This window comes from Gymnoscopelus braueri (genome assembly GCF_963280865.1).
Source record: "Gymnoscopelus braueri genome assembly, chromosome: 15".
Classification (NCBI taxonomy): Eukaryota; Metazoa; Chordata; class Actinopteri; order Myctophiformes; family Myctophidae; genus Gymnoscopelus; species Gymnoscopelus braueri.
The window spans coordinates 8,219,886-8,240,867 of record NC_137620.1 but is presented as its reverse complement, the minus strand read 5'-3'; the positions used below and the strand labels follow the sequence as shown (position 1 = coordinate 8,240,867).

Below are 20,982 nucleotides of genomic sequence, written 5' to 3'. Positions count from 1 at the left end.
TGAAGCCAAAAAGCAAGTATCTTCATGTGCACTGAAGCTTCTGTAAGTGTTCCATTGTTTTCCATTCAGGCTATCCTGTCAGCCACTTCCTCCAGAAGGACCTGTCCCTCTCTACCGTCTACTACCGTCACCTGGGCACAGAGGTGTTCGACGACTCCTTCGAGGTGGTGCTGTCCGACTTCCATGACCCTCCCAACCTCTCTGAGCCTCAGGTGGGTCACACCTCTAAAAATAGCTTCTATTAAAGTTAAAGCTCCAGCTTTTAGGTAAAGAAAACCTCTAAAAAGAGCTTCTATTAAAGTTAAAGCTCCAGCTTTTAGGTAAAGAAAAACAACAAGCCTGGCCAATCTGTATGGTAGAGCATGTTAATACAATGTGTAGCACAACTGTGGTGTTTGTTTTTGGGCTCCCTGCTGTTCTACTGAGAAATGTCCCCTAGTGGCTGACACATGGTACCGCCTGAATTATTGCCAGAGATTAGCTGTCCACAGACAGACGGACACACACACACACACACACACACACACACACACACACACACACACACACACACACACACACACACACACACACACACACACACACACACACACGGACGAACAGACAGAGGGTGCAAAACATAGTTTCGGCCTGGCGGAGACAATAGAGTACAGAAGTCCTGACGTCACTCGTTCATCCCCTGGGTCGTAAAGTGATATCTCTATGGAGAATAACATTGGGTCATCTTAGAATTGTGGTCCAAAAATAAACAAACTGTCTCAGCGATTGTCAGGGAAGTGGCTCTGCATCGTTTATGATAGTCAGTATATTTGATACTGTCCGTTTCTGTCCGTTACTAATTCGGCGGAAGTAACATTAGCGTTTTTTTCTCCGTCAGTTGATGCTTCATATCCATAAGAGTCAATCCGCCGGGATCATTTGTTTATTTTTGGAACAGTTCTTATTTGATGCGATATTAAACACGTCTATGGGAATTCAGAACGGGGAAAAAAATCTCAACCCAGGTAGGATGCGTAAATTAAATTACGTCAGACTTCGGTGCTCTATTACCACTCAGGATTCAGCTGTGTGTAACTGTCTCTCCTTTGTCCAGGTGATAGTGGTGCACATTGAACCCGTTCCAGACCAGCCGCCCAAGGAGGTTGCGGGCGTGAGCCGCTGCCTGGTGGTCAAAGAGACGGAGGTGGTCTATCTGACTCGCCAGCACCTTTACTTTGTCGACCAGGAGTCTCCGGACAGCGAGCTGACCTACACCGTCACCACCCCGCCCTTCTACACCGGCCCGCACAGGTTAGCATGTCTGCCCCCTTGTGGAAAAGACAAGTTAGTACAGTATGTTCCACTTAAGCACCTTAGACATGCTTTGTCCTATGACGAATAGAGCTTGTATATCTGCTATTGTTTTTTTTTTCTCCACCCATTTCTTTTGTCTTATTTTTTTCCCCCAATTATTTTCTATAAGGACATACCTAACATAGGAATAGATAGATATATTGATAGATGCACCACAAACATAATACATAAACATATTGATTGTCCTGGATGTGAGTTACGGCTACATCGTTCTCCAACACAACGCAACTCTCAATGTATACCACCTAGTCTTAGGAGAACAGACTCTTTTTTCCATCTACACCAAATATCTTCAGAGACAATAGCTAATTCCCCCCAGAATACCATAGGCATGCTCGGGTTCAAGTGGTTAAGACCATCAGATATTGCTGTACTGTAGTATCACAGGTTAGAGATGACAGGTTAGATATGACCTTTAGATGACTTGTGTTGAGCTTCACTCTCTCTCTCAACCTCGTCCCCGTCTTTTAACACTGTACTGGGTCATTCAAGTAAATATAGCCTACGAACTTCCAAAGAACTTTATACAGACAGCAAACCAGACTAAAATCTTGGACATTGGACTTCTTCAAGCCAGGACAGTTGTTAGAAAAACACGGATGTCCCAACATTAAGGATGTGGCACAGGGAACTCATGAACTGTATCGCTCTGGAAAGACTAACATATATAGTTAGGGGTAGGCAGAACTATTTTGTCCAGCTTTGGGAAACATACATGAATGCTATGGAGACCATTACTTAACAGGAAAGGAAACTGAAAACCATAATTGTAAACAATGTTATTTGTTTTTGTTTATTTTAATCTATTTATTTATCATTATTATTTATTCATTTGGATAATTACGCAAGTGCAAGGGTATATGTGTGTGAATGTGTGTGATAGTGTTTGTAATGTATGTTACAAAAAATGTCAATACAAATATTATTAAAAAATATATATATTTAGCCTACTAGGGCTGCACAATATATCGACAATTGATCGTCATCGCAATATCAACGTGCGCAAAATACATATTGTAAAAGCAATATACAGTACGTGTAGCATTTCAACAATCCAGCTATAAAGGATGTTTTAGTTTGGAATCCTTTTCTTCATTCTTTTTTTCAGTGTATAGGCCTACACTAGGCTTTTCCTTGTCTGTAGAAGCAAACCTAAGGCAGAAAGATCTTAAAACTGTATACTTGACATGTGTCTACTTATTGCGAGGGGAGCATATGTTCCCCGGTTTCTACACTCACACTAACGTAAGCGGGGAAAATAGAACCCGGGGAATATTCACAATATTCAACAATGTTATCGCATATTGCTTGGTTTCCTAATATCGTGCAGCCCTATACTGCAAATAACACATTTGAGCCACTGTTTCTGTGTCATTGTGTTGTGTTGAGCAGTGTGGACGCAGGGAGGCTGTTCCTGGTCGACAGCATCCCCAAGTTCACCAAGGACTCCAGTGCACCCGTGTTGAGACTGTTCACACAGGTAACCCTGCTACAAAACACATACAGCCATGTTGACACACATAGTTGTGTAAAATGTTATCTACTTCCCAGGTGTTACCAATGATTCTAATTAAGGCTCTGTTCCATATTAGTGTAGCAGAGTCTTCCCTGACCAGAATACAGTAGATTATAACACTATTAGAACATTATTTAAAAAGGTCTATTAGCAATTTTTTTCATGTCAAGGACCCGAAGTTAATATGTATTAGGTCGCGGACCGGACCCCCATCTGAAAGTATGTTGTGCCAGGGACCCCCATACAAGATTTGTGTTGTTTAAAATGTTTCAAACATTTTAAAACATTTTCCAAGATGTTTTTTGAGAATAGCAGGTCTACAATCTCACAATGCGTGAGCTTGTAGATAAGCTATGGGTATATTGCATGGGGGACGTACAGTACATGGGGTTAAAATCGGTTGAACTGATTTAGCTGGAACCCCCTCAGGGACCCCTGGCGGTCCCCGGACCCCACTTTGAGAATCACCGTATTAGACTGTTTTTTTTTTTAAGCAAAACAAACCCAGATAATGTTCAGAGTTCATGTTTTTCTTTTGTTCTGGTCTTTGCAGCATGCGGTGAACTTCATGAAGGTAGCTTACATGCCTCCCGTCCTGGACATCGGTCCCTATCCCCAGCATGTCCAGTTCGTTCTGTCCATCACCAACCAGCTGGGCCGGACCATCACTGGGATCTGTTTCAACATCACACTGGTTCCAGTAGACAACCAGGCCCCAGAGGTACAGTACATTGATACACAACAAAACCAACTGCCATGAATGACGTCTGTTTCACACTTGAGCTATTAATAACCCATTCAATCCAGGGAACGCATTTTAAATTGTAATCATATTTTATACTTTGGCTATTCAAAAATAGCAGATATCCAAGCTCATAGCGCGCGGCACCGAGTGGCACGTTATGAGCTTGTAGACCTGCTATTTTTTTTTTATCTTGAAAATCCATGAATAAAAATATTTTTAAAGCGAACATTTGTAACTCAAATCTTTGCTTCTGGTGGAGTCCCTGGAACAAAACATTTTGAGATGGGGGTCCACGGCCAAATACATATCTAAAAATGTTTTCTACATCCGAACGGTATGTTTCTACATCCGAACGGTATATCAGTGGTGCTCCAACTTTTCCATTTCAAGGACCCATATTTGACCCATCTCAAAATATGTTGTTCAAGGGACAAAGAGGCAAAGATCGGAGTTAAAAATGTTCGCTTTAAAACATATAAAATATGTATATATGTGTAAACATAGTACAATATTTTGTTCCAGCTGGACCCCCTGATGCAAAGATTTGAGTTACGCTTTAAAAAATATGTATTCGAAGATTTGCACACATTTTCATAATTAAAAGGAAATTGCAGATCTACAAGCTCATAGCGTGGCACTCGGTGCCGCTCTATGAGCTTGTGTATCTGCTATTTTTGAATAGCCAAAGAAATCTAAAATGACAGACATGCGTTCCCAGATTGAATGGGAGATTAGTTGAATCTAATCTAATTTAATTTAATATCATCTATTTTTTCCCCATCATTCGTTATTTATTGTCATGTCGTGGCCCCTGTCTTTCAGGTGAGGACCAACGTGCTAACGGTGGACGAGGGTTCAGAGGGCTGGCTGGGTCCTGAACACCTGCTGCTGTCTGATGTAGACTCCATGGAGGAGGTGCTGGAGGTCAGGCTGAGGAGACAGCCTCATCACGGAGCTCTGTGGCTGGACGGCACGCCACTGAAACCAGGCCAGGCTTTCACCGTGCAGCACCTGAAAAGCCTTAAAGTTAGGTCAGATATGACACTTTCCCTGTACACCTCCCGAAAAGCCTTAAAGTTAGGTCAGACATGACACTTTCCCTGTACACCTCCCGAAAATCCTTAACGTTACGTCAGACGTAATCTCTTAAAACAGATTCTGCTAACAGCTAAATCTGTCAGCACCACTGCTCTAAATATGTAGTGTTGTTGTTAATAGGAAGGAAAATAAAAAGAGTATTGACATATTTACACATAACATATCCATCCATACATTATGTACATGAGTGTTAGAAATAAGGTGCATGAGCATAGCAGCTCGTACTGTTCAATGACATTACATTACATTACATTACAGTCATTTAGCAGACGCTTTTATCCAAAGCGACTTACAATAAGTGCATTCAACATCGGTAGGGAACGAAACTACTAATCACCAGAAGCATTAAGTGCATTCTCTTCTAAAACAAGCAACCAAGAGTATACCTAGCGCTAAAGTAAAAGTGCAATATATCAGCTATCTACTTTCATAAACAGATGAGACAAAGTAGGAAAATCGAATGAGCAAGAGCTAAAACAAATAAGTGTATCGAATAAACAAGATCCAGTAAAACAATAAAACAAGAGTTCGTACAACTAGTTAACAACAAGTAGGCAAGGCGAAGAGGAAGGGTTGTGTTTCCTGAAGACATAGTTTCCTGAAGACATTAGACATTAGTGCAAGAAGAGTATCAGTGCGTACATGAGATAATGTGCAAAGTATCAGCGAGTGTCAAGTTCAACCACATAGTCCACAAGGGTTGCTTTTACTGGTATAATCCAGTAAAAGTAGGTCCATGAGGAAAAGCAAAAGTCCAAGGCCAACAGTCTGATGGTAGCCAGGTGGAAGTTGTTCATAAACCTGGTTGTCTGGCCCTCGTTCCAATTCAGCAGCTTGACATAATATTGTTTCTCTGTGTGTTTTGTTCTGTAGGTATAATCATGACAGCTCAGAGACTGTGGAGGATGTCATTGAATTCACCGCCACAGACGGCATCAACTCTGTCGATTTTGTCATACAAGTGATGGTAATGAATTACGTACTCCACATTTTGGAAGTCAATATAATTATGTAATTATGATTTCATATATTAACCCATTCAAACCGGGAACGCATCTGTGTCATTTTTAGATTTATTTGGGCTATTTTGGGGGAAAATCTTGAAAATGTCTGCAAAATCTCTCTCTCTATATATATATTTTTAAAGCGAACATTTGTAACTCAAATCTTTGCTTCTGGGGATTCTACAAATGTCTTCTAAATCCTAACATTTAAAAAAAAATCACACCCTGTGTGAAGTGGGCGGTGTCTTGCTAGCTAATCACAATACTGAATGGAGTCAACCAATCATGTACAAAAGATAAATACATTTATTGAAACACTCTTTATGATGGACGAAACCATAACTTGAAAAAAACAAATTTTTGGTTTTTTTCAAGTTATGGTTTCTTATATAGGGCTATGCACATGTGTCATGTGACACTGGCCAATCACAGTCCTGAATAGACTGTGATTGGCCAATCACAGCGCAGGATAATTGTACAAATTTCCTGGGCCCAGATCACAGCGCAGGAAAATGTAAATTTTTCCAAATCTCACTTATAGGGGCGGTTTCACCGCCCAAAAACAAAAAACGTATGTTTCTATAATATCAGTGGTTCTCAAACCACACTCAAGGACCACACAAAAAGATGATTTGGCCGTGGACCCCCATCTCAAAATATGTTGTTCCAGGGACCCCCCAGAAGCAAAGATTTGAGTTACAAATCGCTTTAAAAAATATATATTCAAAGATTTGCACACATTTTCACGATAATTATTTTTTTGCAGATCTACAAGCTCATGTATATCTGCTATTTTTTTAATAGTCAAAGAAATCTAAAATCACACAGATGCGTTCCCGCGGTCTTAATGGATTAAGGGTCCATTTGGTTCCATTTGTTCACTCTCAGAGTAACAGACCTGCAAGCGACACAAACGTCTCGTTTTCATTGCTTCCTCCCCAGGTGAGGCCCGTCAACGACGAGGTTCCTGTGGTGGCGTCGGGCCTGAAGCCCCTCCTCCGCTGCGCCGAGGGAGAGCAGGTGGTCATCACGGCCGAGTACGTCTACGCCACGGACGCCGACAGCGACAACGGCAGCCTGGCGTACCTGATCGCCCGGCAGCCCTACCACGGCGTGGTGCTGAGGAGGGGCGCCGTGGTCGACCGCTTCGTCCAGGCCGACCTGGTCGCGGGGGAGGTCAGCTACAAGCACACAGGTAGGTGGTGCCACTGCGTGGCCATCTCTATTCCGGGGCGGTGGTGGCTCAGGGGTAGAGTGGCCGGATGGCAACCGTGAGGTTCCCAGTTCGATCTCGGTCTCCCCCAGAGTTAGTGTCGAAATGTCCTTGAGCAAGACATTGAACCCCTAATTGCTCCCGATGAGCAGGTTGGTGCCTTGCATGGTTTCCTCCGCCATTGGTGTATGAATGTGTGTGTGAATGGGTGAATGTAATGCACAATCTATGTAAAGTGCTTTGGATAAAAGCGCTATATAAATGCACCATTTACCATTCCCCTTTGTGTTTCTGGTTATGTCAGCATTTTCTATCAAACATCAGCATTATTATGATTCAGTTAGACCCTTCAGTTTATTGCAATGATATTGCATTCAGTTTGACGGTGTGGCTCCTGTGATACTGCAGATTATCTGCGCACGTATGACACAGAATCTGAGATCACAAACCTCCCAGAAGCAGAGCCTAAAATATAGAGTTATTATAACATAACATTGAACCTTTCAGTGGGATAAGTTAAGATACACGCATACCAACAGTACGATCCACAGAATCATCCATTTAACACCATGAAAAACTAAATGCCACAAGGAGGAGGCCGGGGAGGTGGAAGGAGTTTGATCACAAACAGCTGCAAGAACAGAGCTTTGCCTTTGACCCATGCTGAACATAAAGAGTGAACAGTGTTCAGCTTAAAAAAATACCTAAATGAACCATTAGATGAGAATGAAGGGAGATGAGTGAGGTTGAATGTGGACAGACCAACTGACTGATATGGGTGTATGTACAGTATGTATTAACTTGTTAGCAAATGAGAAGGTGTGGGGGGCTGTTGCAATTATTGGCCCGTTTCCCACAAAATCAGACGACTTCAGTCACATCGTCCTCCTTCTCTAACTCGAATTTGACCCTCGATGCGAGAGTGTGGATTAGCCAACACCAACTCGGGACTCCTGAAACAGTGTGAGTCGCAATGTGTCTATAGTTCGTAGGTGGACACAAGTTCAAATAAAACAAATCAAAAACACAAAAAAACAAGTCAAATGAGTGAATACAGTGTCAGACAAAATGATAAAACAAATAAACATGTGGTAAACGGCGGTGGAGTTGAAATGAGCCTGAAAATGTTAAATCATATGCTGTGTCTGTGCTTGTGTTTGTAGGACAGGAGATCGGCCTGACCCCTCGACATGACACCATCACCTTGGTCATTTCTGACGGGGAGACAGAGAACTCTCCTCTGTGCTGCGGAGCAGGTGCTGCTGGGCCGCCCTTCACTGACAGGGCGGGCACAGCTCCTGTCCGGGACAGCCTGCCTGTGTACGACCTGAAAATCACTGTGTTTCCAGTTGATAGCCAACCTCCTACCCTCACTACAGGTAATGGACTGGACGATTAACATGGTTTAATTGTAGATGGTTTGAAAAACATCACACAATGATTTTGTATGCTTCCACTGGCGGACAGCCGTGCCAGAAGGCATTATGTTTTTTTCAGGAACACCTTGAGGTCACTTCATAACATTTGGCACAAACTTCCACTCGGACCTCAAGGATGAACTGATTAGAAGTAGTTGGTGAAAGGTCAAAGGTTAAGATCACTGTGTGACCTCACAAAACATAAATTCCTTCAAAGTCTTCATTCACTACTATTTGTGTCTAGACGGACACGGATGTGGTTGGCAGAGGCATTCAACCACAATGCAGTACTTCTAGTCTGATAAGACTAGAAGTATGAATATGAATATGACTATCAATTATTGATGAATTCCCGTATATGGGTAGCTCCTCCCGTGTCCCTCTGCTGGAACATTTGACCTTTTGGCCTTTGACAACCACAATTGCACCATATTCTCTGTCAGATGTTGACTTGATGATCTGTGAAGTTGTGTGAAGTTTCATTATCTTGGGGCTGTTATGACATGCACATAAACACAGGCAGACAAGAGACAGAGTGCCCTGTGCCCTAATACATTAGCCTGGTAAACCCCCCTCCCTCCGGAAATAAATGAGATTTCCGGAGGGAGGGGGGTTTGCCAGCTACTAATACATTGGTTCTCAAAGTAGGGTCTGGGGACCCCCAGGGGTCCTTGGGGGGGTACCAGGGGGTACCAGGGGGTCCCCAGCAAAATGTGTTAACACTCATTTTAACCACTTTATACATAGTTTATACTTTGGCTATTTTGTTTTAATCTCGAAAATGTGTGCAAATCTTGAAATCTGTTTTTTAAAAGGCGAACATTTTGAACTCAAATCTTTGCTTCTGGGGTCCCTGGAACAAAATATGTTGAGATGGGGGTCCGCGGCCAAATACATATCATTTTGGGGGTCCTTGATATGAAAATTTTTGAGAACCAAGGCCCTAATACATGTGTCGATTACTCGGTGTAACTAACAGGATGCCATTGTGGTTCATAGGAGACATATTTGTGGTGGATGAAGGTGGAACCGCTCCGATAACCGTGGCCCACCTGAAGGCGCTGGACGTGGACACAGCTCTGGACACGCTGGTGGTCAGCCTGGTGTCTCCTCCACAGTTTGGATACATCGAGAACGTCCTGCCCAGTCCCGGGTTTGAGAAGAGCAACATGGGCATAAGCATAGGTCAGCATGGACGACCCCTTATGCATGATCCATAGCTGTCTTCTCAGAAATGTGGTAACGTTTTAATAATATTACCATTCACCTTCTACCACATACAGTATACAGCAGGGGTCTTCAATGTTTTCAGGTCAAGGACCCCCTAGCTGAGAGAGAGATGAAGCATGGACCCCCCCCTCTATATTGTATACAATTATTGTGTTGCAGATTAAGCTTTTTCATAGATTTCATAGATTTAGTTTTATTGTTTTTTGTTCATTTCAGACATTTAACCACTTAAACCTACTTAGTGCTTGATTTCTCCTTTTACCCCTACACCAAACCTCTTTGCCGAAAATAGCAGATCTACAAGCTCACAACGCCTCGCGCTGCGAGCTTGTAGATCTGCTATTTTCGGTTTATGTTCCCCTCAAAATAGGGATGCTATAGTGATGTGCGGGTCGGGTTTTTTCATGACCCGCCCCGCCCCAACCCGCCACGGAACCCAACCCGCCTCAACCCGCCCCGCGAACCCATATATAAATCTATGGCTCAACCCGCCCCGCGACCCGCGGTGGGAATATATATACATTTATATAGCGCTCTTTTAAGTACCCAAAGTCGCTTTAAATGTCTACAGTAGCACAACATTGTCATGGGCTAAATAAACAAGCATGTTGTTCAAAGTAGGGTTTTTTTTTTTTTTCTGCGTGTGAGAGCGGCTGACCCGCTCACCCGCAGCCCGCATAATTGCCTCTGAAATCCTGACTCGACCACCCGCGCCGCGGGTTGACCCGCGGGTTACGGGTCGGCCCGCTCATCACTAGATGCTAGGGTTCAAGTGCTTAATGTAAAAATATACATTCCATCACACAAAGATTTGGCAGACCCCCTATAGTAGCTCTGAGGACCCCCTGTTCAAGACGCCTGGTATACAGTATGGAGTATTCATTTAAGCACTTCACTTAAGCCATATACTTCATAGAGAAAATAGCCGATCTACAAGCTCACAATTTGACGTGGTGCATTTCTTTTTTTGAAATAAATGCTAAATTTGGGAATTATCTTCCCAAATTTGGCGGATGGCTGACATTGGCAATTGGTTGTATTGAAATGATATGCCATATAAAATATTTTGTATGATAGTTTCCAGATTACATTTATTTCATGAATGCTGTAAATTGTAATAACTAATATCAGACAAAAAGACTCTCCTCTTCTCTCTCGTCCTCGTAGCGTCCTTCTCCTACAGAGATGTGATGGACGGTCATGTGAACTACGTGCAGTCCAGACACCAGAGGATGGAGCCCACGGCGGACCAGTTCATGGTGTGTGTGTCAGACGGAGCGCGCACCTCCGGCCACGTCCCCTTCTATATTATCATCAGCCCCACCAACGACGAGGTCCCCGAGTTCCTGGCCAGAAACATCACTGTAAGTCCACAGAAACCATGTTAGAACATTAACATCACTGTAAGTCCACAGAAACCATGTTAGAACATTAACATCACTGGGGAGGAATCAACTGGCATAACGACTAAATTGGGGAGAAAAAGGGGGCAAAAAAATATTGGCTACTCAAAGATTCGAATGAAAAAAAATATATATCATTTATTTAAAAAAAGAGCATTAACATCACTGTAAGTCCACAGAAACCACGATTGATTGATGGAATATCTTATTGACATTTCTAAATGTACATTTAGTAAAACAAAAAAAAACGCCAAATGGATGAGAGACAATTATGAATGAATCACTTCAGCCCTATTTCAATAGCTTAGATCTGCTATTTCTTACCTTTTTTTCTTAACAAAAAAAGAAAAAAAATCTGGGGGAAATTGCAGGGGGAAAAAAACATAAAAACATGGGTGGGGGGGTGGGGTTAGGGGGGGGATTGGCATTGATGACTAAATTAGACTCTGACTCGTTCTCTGTGTGTGAAAAAGGTGCGAGAGGGCGACATGAAGGAGTTGGACCCTTCTGTCCTGAACGCCTTGGACCGGGACGTCCCTAAAGAGCAGCTGCGCTTCACAGTGGTCCAGAGCCCGCGGCACGGGGCCATCGTCGTGAACAGCGGGGGGTCCGTCCACAGGAGAAGGGAAGCCCACACACCGGTGGAGGACTTTACCTTGACAGACCTGAGAAATGGTACTGTTGTACGAAACCCTGTCTTTCCTTGGCTTTGGAGCCTTCCACAAATAATTAGACATGTAACGATTCACTCACGATACGATTCGAATCACGATACTACAGTAGGTTCACACTACGATGTTTCACTATTTTTTAAACACACATTTATTTTCTATATTATGTATATTTTTTCTCTTACACAAATCCAGTATTTTTTTTTTTTTTTTTTTTTTACAATACTGTGTTTTCTCTTATCCTCTATTCAATACAGTAGCAAATTACTGAAAACACATTTTTATCAAATATCAATATCTTACAAAGATCCTGTATTTTCTTATAATTTTTATTTTATTATTAAATCATTTTTTAATTGTCACCAGTTTGAATCGATTTACGATAAATCGTTATATGCCTACAAATAATGCAATGCATAGCACATGGTAGCCTCTATACTGTATACTATAGCAGCTGAATATTTGTTAAATATTTTTAATGCTATATCTGCTATTTTATTCCAACACACACACCATTTGTCCCTTACCCAAACCAGTGTCCAACTGCCATTAATCCCAATCCCAGCTTCTTCCCCTTGTCCTAAAATCTGGAGTGATCATGTAAAGCTACAATCCAGAACTTATTTTAATGATTAAAAAAAGCTATTTTAGCCAGTGTGTGTGTGGTACAGTAATGCAATATAACTAGTACATGTGCAGTGGTTGAAGGTGGTCCGTTGAGACATTTAGACCCCATGGTGTCTGGTATAGGACACCTACTGGTTGACATGTAGTACTGTCTGAAGCTCATAAGTGCAAATCTTGTGTGTGACCTGCAGGCATGTCTCTGATGTACGTGCACGACGACTCAGAGAACATGGAGGACAGCTTCAGTATCCAGCTGACAGACGGGAAGCACCAGCTTAATAGACTAGTGATGGTTCAAGTTCTACCTGTCAACGACCTGGAGCCAAGAGTCACAAGGTGGACTGTTAACGTGTTGATTTAAAGGGATAGCTCACCTCCAAAATGACTTATTTTCTATCGATTTGTCACCCCATAGAGTCTTGAATTTTGGGTGAACTGTCCCTTTAACTCTGAGAGAGTACAATTTACACTTTCTCAGAGTTACAAATGGATAAGTACATAGCTCTGTGGATTTTACTGTGTGTCGCCCTAGGATGTTACAATTGCCCATACTGTCAATATTGAAAAAGATGTACTAATTTGAATGTTCAACCGCAAATCAAGAAGCTGAGAAAATGGCTGTCAAAGATTATGTGTTATACTGCATCTCGCACCTCTCACACTAATTGCAGAAATTACACATACATACACGTGATCCTAAAACTGCTGTTTGTTATATTGAGTGGATTCTTCAACATTTAAGCTAGAAAAACAAACAATCAAAAATAGCAGATATACAAGCTCATAGCGCAGCATTATTTTTTTTTAAATCATGAACATTTTTGCAAATCTTTGAATATGTATTTGTAAAGTGAACATTTGTAACTCAAATCTTTGCTTCTGGGGGATTCTACAAAATGTCTTCTAAAGCCTACGTTTTTTGAAAAAAACGTATGTTGCTATAATCAGTGGTTCTCAAACTTTTTAATGTCAAGGACCACCCAAAATGATATGTATTTGGCCGCGGACCCCCATCTCAAAATAAGTTGTTCCAGGGACCCCGCAGAAGCAAAGATTTGATTTGAAAATTTGCTTTAAAAGAAAATATATATATATTCAAAAATGTGCACACATTTTCACGATTTAAAAAACATAGCAGATCTACAAGCTCATAGCGCGGCACTCTGTGCCGCGCTATGAGCTTGTATATCTGCTATTTTTTGAATAGCCCAAAGTATAAAATATTGGTTAAAGTGGTTACACGGATGCGTTCCCGGTTTTAATGGGCTAACACAGATCTTTTATTGAGTAGCATTACCGTAGTGAAGTCCTGTCCTTTTACAACGTTCTCCCGTCCTCCTACAGGAACAACGGTGTGGAGGTGGATCCGGGCGAAGCCAGGCTCATCTCCAGCGTCACCCTGTACGCCCAGGACGATGACACTCCCTCTGCTCACGTCCTCTATGTTTTAGAGAGCGTTCCGTCCCGAGGACTGCTTCAGATCAAGGTCAGCAGCACAGTACAGTCACTTCATTGATACTTCATTCGGAAATGCATCTACAAATGTCTTCTAACAGATTTCTGAAAAACGTATGTTGCTATAATATCAGTGGTTCTCACCCTTTTTCATGTCAAGGTCCTCCCAAAATGATATGTATTATTTAGGTTGCGTCCCACCATCTCAAAATATTTTGTTCCTGGGACCCCCACCAGAAGCAAAGATTTGAGTTACAAACGTTTGCTTTAAAACATTTACATTCAGGGCGTCCGCTGGCCTAGTGGTCCAGGTGCATACCACATAGGCTGATAATCCAGTCGGACAGCGTGTCGTGGGTTCGACTTCCTTTGCTGCGTGTCACCCCCCTATCTCTCTCCCCATTTCCTGTCAGCCTACTCTCCTCTCAATAAAGGCAGAAAAAGCCCCCAAAAATATCTTTAAAAAAACAAAAAAAAAACATATATATATATATATACAGTATGTATATGTATATTCAAAGATTTGCAAAAATGTTCAAGATTTTTCAAAAATAGCAGATCTACAAGCTCATAACGCGGCACTCGGTGCCACGCTATGAGCTTGTCGATCTGCTATTTTCAAACATTTTAGCACTTTTACTTTTGGTAATTTAAGTATATTTTGATGCCAATACTTTTGTACTTTTACTCAAGTAACATTTTGAACACAGGCCTTTTACTTGTATCAGAGTATTTCTACATTGCAGTATTGACACTATCAAGTAAAACATTTGAGTTCTTTTTCCAACACTGGCTTATGGTGTGTGTCTGTCAGGAGGGTGGTGACTGGGCGACACTGGGTGCAGGACAGAACTACAGCCAGGAGGCGGTGGACATGAACCTGCTGCGGTACCTCCACACAGCTCCCCACAGCAGCACCGGACAGCACGACTTCTTTGTCTTCCATCTGCTGGACGGAAAGAACCGCTCGCCCTCACAACACTTCCACATCTCCATCCAAGACATGGAGAAAGGTAACACGAGTTAGTGTGAACTCGGGACTCCCTCCTTTTTCTGTTTTTCGCCCACTGGTTCCCAAACTTTTTTGGTCGAGACCCAAAAGAGAAATTGTATGTCTTCCCGGGACGGCGGGACCCAAACTTTTGAAAATAGCCGATCTACAAGCTCACAACACGCTGCGATGCGATGCGTTGTGAGCTTGTAGATCTGCTATTTTTACTATTTCTAAAGTAATTTTTTTTGTATTTTTTAATGGAATATAGATTTTTTTGAAAAAAACGTTTGAAATAAATATTTTTATAAATAATAAGTAAATAAAGGGATAATTACTTGCGAGTCGCGACCCATAAAAATGGATCCACGGCCCACAAATGGATCCCGACCCACTGTTTGGGAACCACTGCCTTAACCTAACCTCAAAACCACACCCACCTGGGTGAAACACCTTGGAAAGAGAGAGTGTGAACTCACATTTTACCTGTAGCCTATACTGTACTTTCTTATATCAGGCATTGAGACAAGGACAAGGGTTACAGTATAGCAGTGGGTCTCAAAGTGGGTTCTCCAGGGACCCCCTTGGTTTCTTGAGGGGGTCCCAAATGGACATTTACAAAAACCTTTGCAAAGGTCTTTTCGCACTGGGGGCATGACGAACAAACCATTAAAAAAAAGCTGTATTGTTAAAAGGATTAATTCACCCCGAAAAAAATCGGCATCAATTGCACACCCCATGAAACATTGAATTCATGGAGATTTCTTAGTTTTTGTCGCATTCCTAAGACAATAATTTGATGACCGGCAGGAGAACTTTTTGAGTCTCCTACCGGATACATTAGCATCTTTCCGCTATCAAATTAGTGGCTTAGGAATGCGATAAAAAAATAATAATGCCATGAATTCAATGCTTCATGGGGTGTGTAATTGATAGAAAAATATGTTTTTGGGTGAACTACTCCTTTAACATTCTCTACCATACACATTAAAATATATATATATTTTTTTTAAATAGTTGTAGCCTTAAGAATGCTCAAGACCCAGGCGTATCCTGCTTTCTAACTAATATAACATATTCATAACATTTATTATTAATTATTAATAACTTTGTGTCTCCGCTTTTCCAGGAAACATCGCCATCTTCACCAAGCCGGTGAAGGTCAGCCGTGGAGACCGCGTGGTGCTCACCACGGACGTCCTGCTGGCCACGGACGGCTCGGACAAACCGGAGGAGCTGCTGTACGCCGTCACCCACCCGCCCGCCCACGGACACATGGAGTACATCCGCCACCCGGGCCTGGCCATCTCCACCTTCAGCCAGATGGACGTGGCGGCCAACCTGGTGGCCTACGTGCACGACAACCGCGCCAGCGCGTCCGTGGAGATCTTCCAGTGAGGAAACCCTGTAGCGCCCGATGCCTCTCATGTATCTGTGGAATATCTTTTTTTCCCAATTCGCCAATAGATTTTTTTAAAATAATAAATACATAAATAAATTAATGAATGAATACATTAACAGTGGTGTAAAGTAACTAAGTATAATTACTCAAGTACCTGAGTACAATTTTGAGGAATCTTTACTGGAGTACATCCATTTTTCTATACTTTTACTTCTACTCCACTACATCTCAGAGGCAAATATTGTACTTTTACTCCACTACAATTACTTGAAAACTTTAGTTACTTTGTAGATTTAGATTATTATTGCAAAACATGCATTAACCACTTCAGCCCTATTTAAAAGTTGGCTATTTGAAAATAGCAAGCTCACAACACGTTGCGATGAAAAAATAAATACATATATATAGAGAGAAATTTCAATTCACCCCCTATTTGGGGCATTACATTATTCTTTATTCTTTTTACAGTCATTATTGTCAAAGCTCCATAATCTTCCAAAATAGCAAAAAAAAATAGCAGATCTACCTTTAAACTCATGACCTGTAGCATCATGATGGATGTGAGCTTATAGATCTGCTATTTTCACTATTTTCTTATTTTTTTAAAACATTCCAGTGTTTGTCTCTATGCAAACCCTCACAGTCTTACCACCTGCTCTGTGGCAGTGGCTCTCACAATGGGGTCCGGGGACCCCCAGGGGTCCTTGAGTGGGTTCCAGAGGGTCCCCAGCAAAATCATAAATAGTTAATCAAATGGACCCTTGTGGGTCTGTAACTCTGAGAGTGTACACATGGAACAAAATGGACCCTCACGGGTCCATTTTGTTTCATTTGTACACTCTCAGAGAATGGTTTCAGATGGGGGGGTCCGTGGTCTAATGCATATCAAACTTACGGTGCGTTTTGACAGCGGGCGATCAGCGGGCGATCAGGATAGTATTTTCCGGAAGTGCATTATATGTCTATGAGAGCCGGCGACTACTGGCGATAGGGCGAAGTGGGCGGGGGGGCGATGAAAGATGGATTTTCTTTATCTTTTGGACGATGTCGCCCGGGATCGCCCGAGAGTCGCCCGCTGTTAAAACGTACTGTGAGGGTCCTTGAAATAATAATAAAAAAAAGTGGAGAATCACTGCTATAGAACCAACTGTAAAAAATCTTCTCTCATATGGGGGTCCCTGGCATAGCTTTTCAAATGGGGGTCCGCGGGCTAATATGGATCAATTCGGGGGTCCTTGACACAAAAAAAGGTTTGAGAACCAACCACTACCGTCCGTGTCCCTCCAGGTTCGTGGTCAGTAACGGCGAAGCCAGCCGAAACGGGACCTTTGAGATCCAGGTGGAGATGGTGGACCGCGTGCTTCCGTCTCTCACCAGGAACCAGGGCCTGGCGGTCCCCCGGGGGGCCACCGTGACCCTCGACCCCGAGAGCCTGACCCTGTCCGACCCCGACACCCCCGCCGACGCCCTGCTCTACGTCGTGGGGCAGCCGCCGCAGTACGGCAGGTAAGGACTGCAACGATCCATTGTTTTCTTAGCATTTATTCTATCCATACAGTTTTTATTTTATTTTAACCCATTAAAACCGGGAAAGCATCCGTCATTTTAGATTTTAGCTATGACCATTATTTTATACTTTGTCTATTAAAAAAAAGCAGAGCTACAAGCTCATAGCGTGGCACCGAGTATACAGAGTTTTTGAAAAAGCTTGAACATTTGTGCAAATCTTTGAATATATATATGTTTAACATTTGTAACTCAAATCTTTGCTTCTGGGGGGGTCCCTGGAACTAAATAGTTTGAGTTGGGGGTCGGCGGCCAAATAGCCTACATATCATTTTGGGGGTCCTTGACATGAAAAGGTTTGAGAACCACTGATGTAGCACCATACGTTTTTTAGAAACCAGTTAGGATTTAGAAGTCAGTTGTGGGTTGCGTTCCAGGATTGAATGGGTTAAAACCGGGAAAGCATCCGTGTCATTTTAGATTTTAGCTATATACTGTATATATATAGTATGCAGTAGCAGCATACGTTTTTCAGAAAGATCTTACAGTGGGTTTTAACAGGTGATCGTATAGTGGTTTTAACTGTTTTTCTTCTTATATGAGAAGCGCTTTGTTTTATACTTTACTGTAACACCGGTGTATTGCGAAGATTGTGAAAATAGCAGATCTACAAGCTCACAATGCATCACATTGTGACTTTTTGAAGCTTTCCACCTACAATAACATGCCCAAAATAGGGATGGATTATTAAAAAAAAATTTAACTACTGTATCAATTATGATGATTTTTCATAATCGATTGAATAGATCAGTTTGATTAACTGTTGCGTCCCTAACGGCAGGCTGCTGCTGAACGGCACGCCACTGCCCTCCGGTGGCAACTTCAGCCAGAGGAGCGTGGAGGAGCTGGAGGTGACCTACAGTCACAGCGGGGGGCCGTCACTCATCGACCGCTTCACCTTCACTGCTGCTGACTCCTCTAACAGGGGCTTCCTGCTGGACGGACGTCTGACCACCGAACCTGTGTTCTTCACTATTCAGGTAGGTAACCAGGTACATGTATTATATAAGTACTGTACTTAAGTAATGATTTTGAGGAACTTTTTTCTTACTTGAGTATTTAGCTTTTATACTTCTACTCCACCATGTCTCAGAGGGAAATATGGTAATTTTGTAGGCTACCTTTTACTTGCAGTAAGCAAGGTAAACACCAAATGCATCACTGGCACAAGTGTGAGAGAGAGGATTTTTCTTTTTAAATTAAATATAAAAAAAACGTTTAGTCAGTTAAATTAGGTCCACTTACAGTACATCTATATACAAATTACATCCTGCACATAATTCTACATTCATTCAAACTGATAACTGTCGGTGGGAGGAGTCTGGAAGATAGGTGGGTCTAATGATCATTACATCCTGATGTGAAAGAAAATATTTCTAAAGAACAATTACAAAAATAAAGGTTGTTATTATGGACAATCAAAATCAATTGGAAATATCACATTTTTGTCATAATTAAACTTAATGTTGATATGGCACACTGACTATCTAGAACATGTCAAAAAGTGTGCTGGCCCCTGGTGTAGTGCCTCAGTAATCTAGGATCATAGGTAAACCGAGAACCTAGCATCAGTCTAAACATTAGAATAAATCAAAAAATAAATAAGCTTTAGGCTACATTGAAACTATACACACTATAGGATGCCAGGTCAACAAATGAACCTGGCATCTGTCTACATATCATGTTAAATTAGATGTTAACCTCTACATAAGACTGCATGGTCTTCCAAGGCTAGGGACAGTGCTATGGGCTAAGGTGGAGCCTGAAGAGGTGAGTCTTCAGCTAAATGCTATAATAGATCCAGATCAAGACCTTGGACACGTGGGGCTCCTGAGGGACGGCTAAATTATGGATAGTTTAGGAAGCAAATTGGCTCCAACATTTGGTTCCATTTGTACACTTTCAGAGTTATGGGGGGTTCCATAATTTAATGGCATTCTATACTGGGGGGCCTTGGAAAGAAAAAGAAAAAGAAAAAGAGAACCACTGAGTTAACCCATTCAATCTGGGAACGCATACTGTGTCATTTTAGATTTTTAGCCATTATTTTATACTTTGGGCTATTCAAAAATAGCAGATCTACAAGATCAAAGCTATGAGCTTGTAGCCCTGCAATTGTCGTGAATATTTTTGCAAATCTTTGAATTTATATACTGTATATTATTATTATATTATATTATATTTTTAAAGCGAAATTTTTTTACTCAAATCTTTGCTTCTGGGGATTCTACAAATGCCAGTTTTTGTTTTTAAACTTATTTTGCTATAATATCAGTGGTGCTCAAACTTTTTCATTTCAAGGACCCCCAAAATTATATGTATTTGGCCGCAGACCCCGATCTTGAAATATTTAGTTCCAGGGACCACCCCAGAGTCAAAGGTTTGAGTTACAAATATTTGCTTTAAAAATATATATATTAAAAGATTTGCAAACATTTTCATGAAATAAATAGCAGATCTACAAGCTCATAGCGCGGCACTCGGTGCCGCGCTATGAGCTTGTATATCCGCTATTTTTTGAATATAATGGTTCAATAGATCAAATCTAAAATGACACAGATGCGTTCCTGGATTGAATGGGTTAAATAAATCCTGTTAATAATTGCAGATCAAGACGTTGGACACATCGGCCCCTGAGGTGGTCAGACTGCAGCCCGTGTGGAAGGCAGAGCGCCTGGCAGACGGACGCTCCGGGATCTACCTATCCTCCAGAGAGCTGAGGGCCCAGGACGCACACAGCCGGGAGGACGAGCTCACCTACCGCATCGTTAGGCCGCCGCACTTTGGTTACCTGGAGAACTCGCTCACAGGTATAGGGAATGTCACCAAACACCGTTACAACGTTTAAGTTGACGACTGGTTGTCGTGCAGATAATCGCAATGAAACGATATGATTCTGTGTGTTTTTGTTATTGAACATTGGAACATAATTAATAAAAATGACATTGGTGTTCTTTTAGGCTTCGTAATCAACAATTGCAAAGGGCAGATATGACAAAAATAATTACTTGCTTATTTAATAATGAATACTTTCAAAATGGGTTTATGTTAAGTGTGTAGATCTGCTATTTCTGCTATATATTATATTATATGTTTTAAATCTGAAAATGTATTTTTCATCATGGAAAGGATTTTCGACGGTTATGACGATTAGGCAAAATAATTGCGATGATCTCAAATAATTGCGATTGAACGATTATGTAGTAATTGTGACAGGCCCATAGTCACAGGTAGGACAAGAAAGTGTAGGTCACATGGCCTTGTTTCAGCTAAATTGTTAGCCCCTTGTG

At 41.8% G+C, this 20,982-nt stretch overlaps 1 protein-coding gene across 1 annotated transcript in view; it reads left to right on the top strand.

The window, feature by feature from the left end:
- The window catches only part of frem1a (Fras1 related extracellular matrix 1a), a 61,175-nt gene that overhangs the window by 27,084 nt on the left and 13,109 nt on the right, over positions 1-20,982 (top strand). Inside the window, exons 13-30 of the mRNA XM_080451515.1 lie at positions 70-212; positions 1,094-1,290; positions 2,746-2,833; positions 3,423-3,590; positions 4,437-4,645; positions 5,586-5,679; positions 6,659-6,911; positions 8,093-8,308; positions 9,347-9,532; positions 10,745-10,941; positions 11,454-11,655; positions 12,470-12,614; positions 13,623-13,764; positions 14,548-14,746; positions 15,854-16,118; positions 17,414-17,632; positions 18,474-18,672; positions 20,301-20,502. Coding sequence (XP_080307641.1) covers positions 70-212; positions 1,094-1,290; positions 2,746-2,833; positions 3,423-3,590; positions 4,437-4,645; positions 5,586-5,679; positions 6,659-6,911; positions 8,093-8,308; positions 9,347-9,532; positions 10,745-10,941; positions 11,454-11,655; positions 12,470-12,614; positions 13,623-13,764; positions 14,548-14,746; positions 15,854-16,118; positions 17,414-17,632; positions 18,474-18,672; positions 20,301-20,502 — 3,324 coding nt within the window. The remainder of the gene's footprint in view (positions 1-69; positions 213-1,093; positions 1,291-2,745; positions 2,834-3,422; positions 3,591-4,436; positions 4,646-5,585; positions 5,680-6,658; positions 6,912-8,092; positions 8,309-9,346; positions 9,533-10,744; positions 10,942-11,453; positions 11,656-12,469; positions 12,615-13,622; positions 13,765-14,547; positions 14,747-15,853; positions 16,119-17,413; positions 17,633-18,473; positions 18,673-20,300; positions 20,503-20,982) is intronic.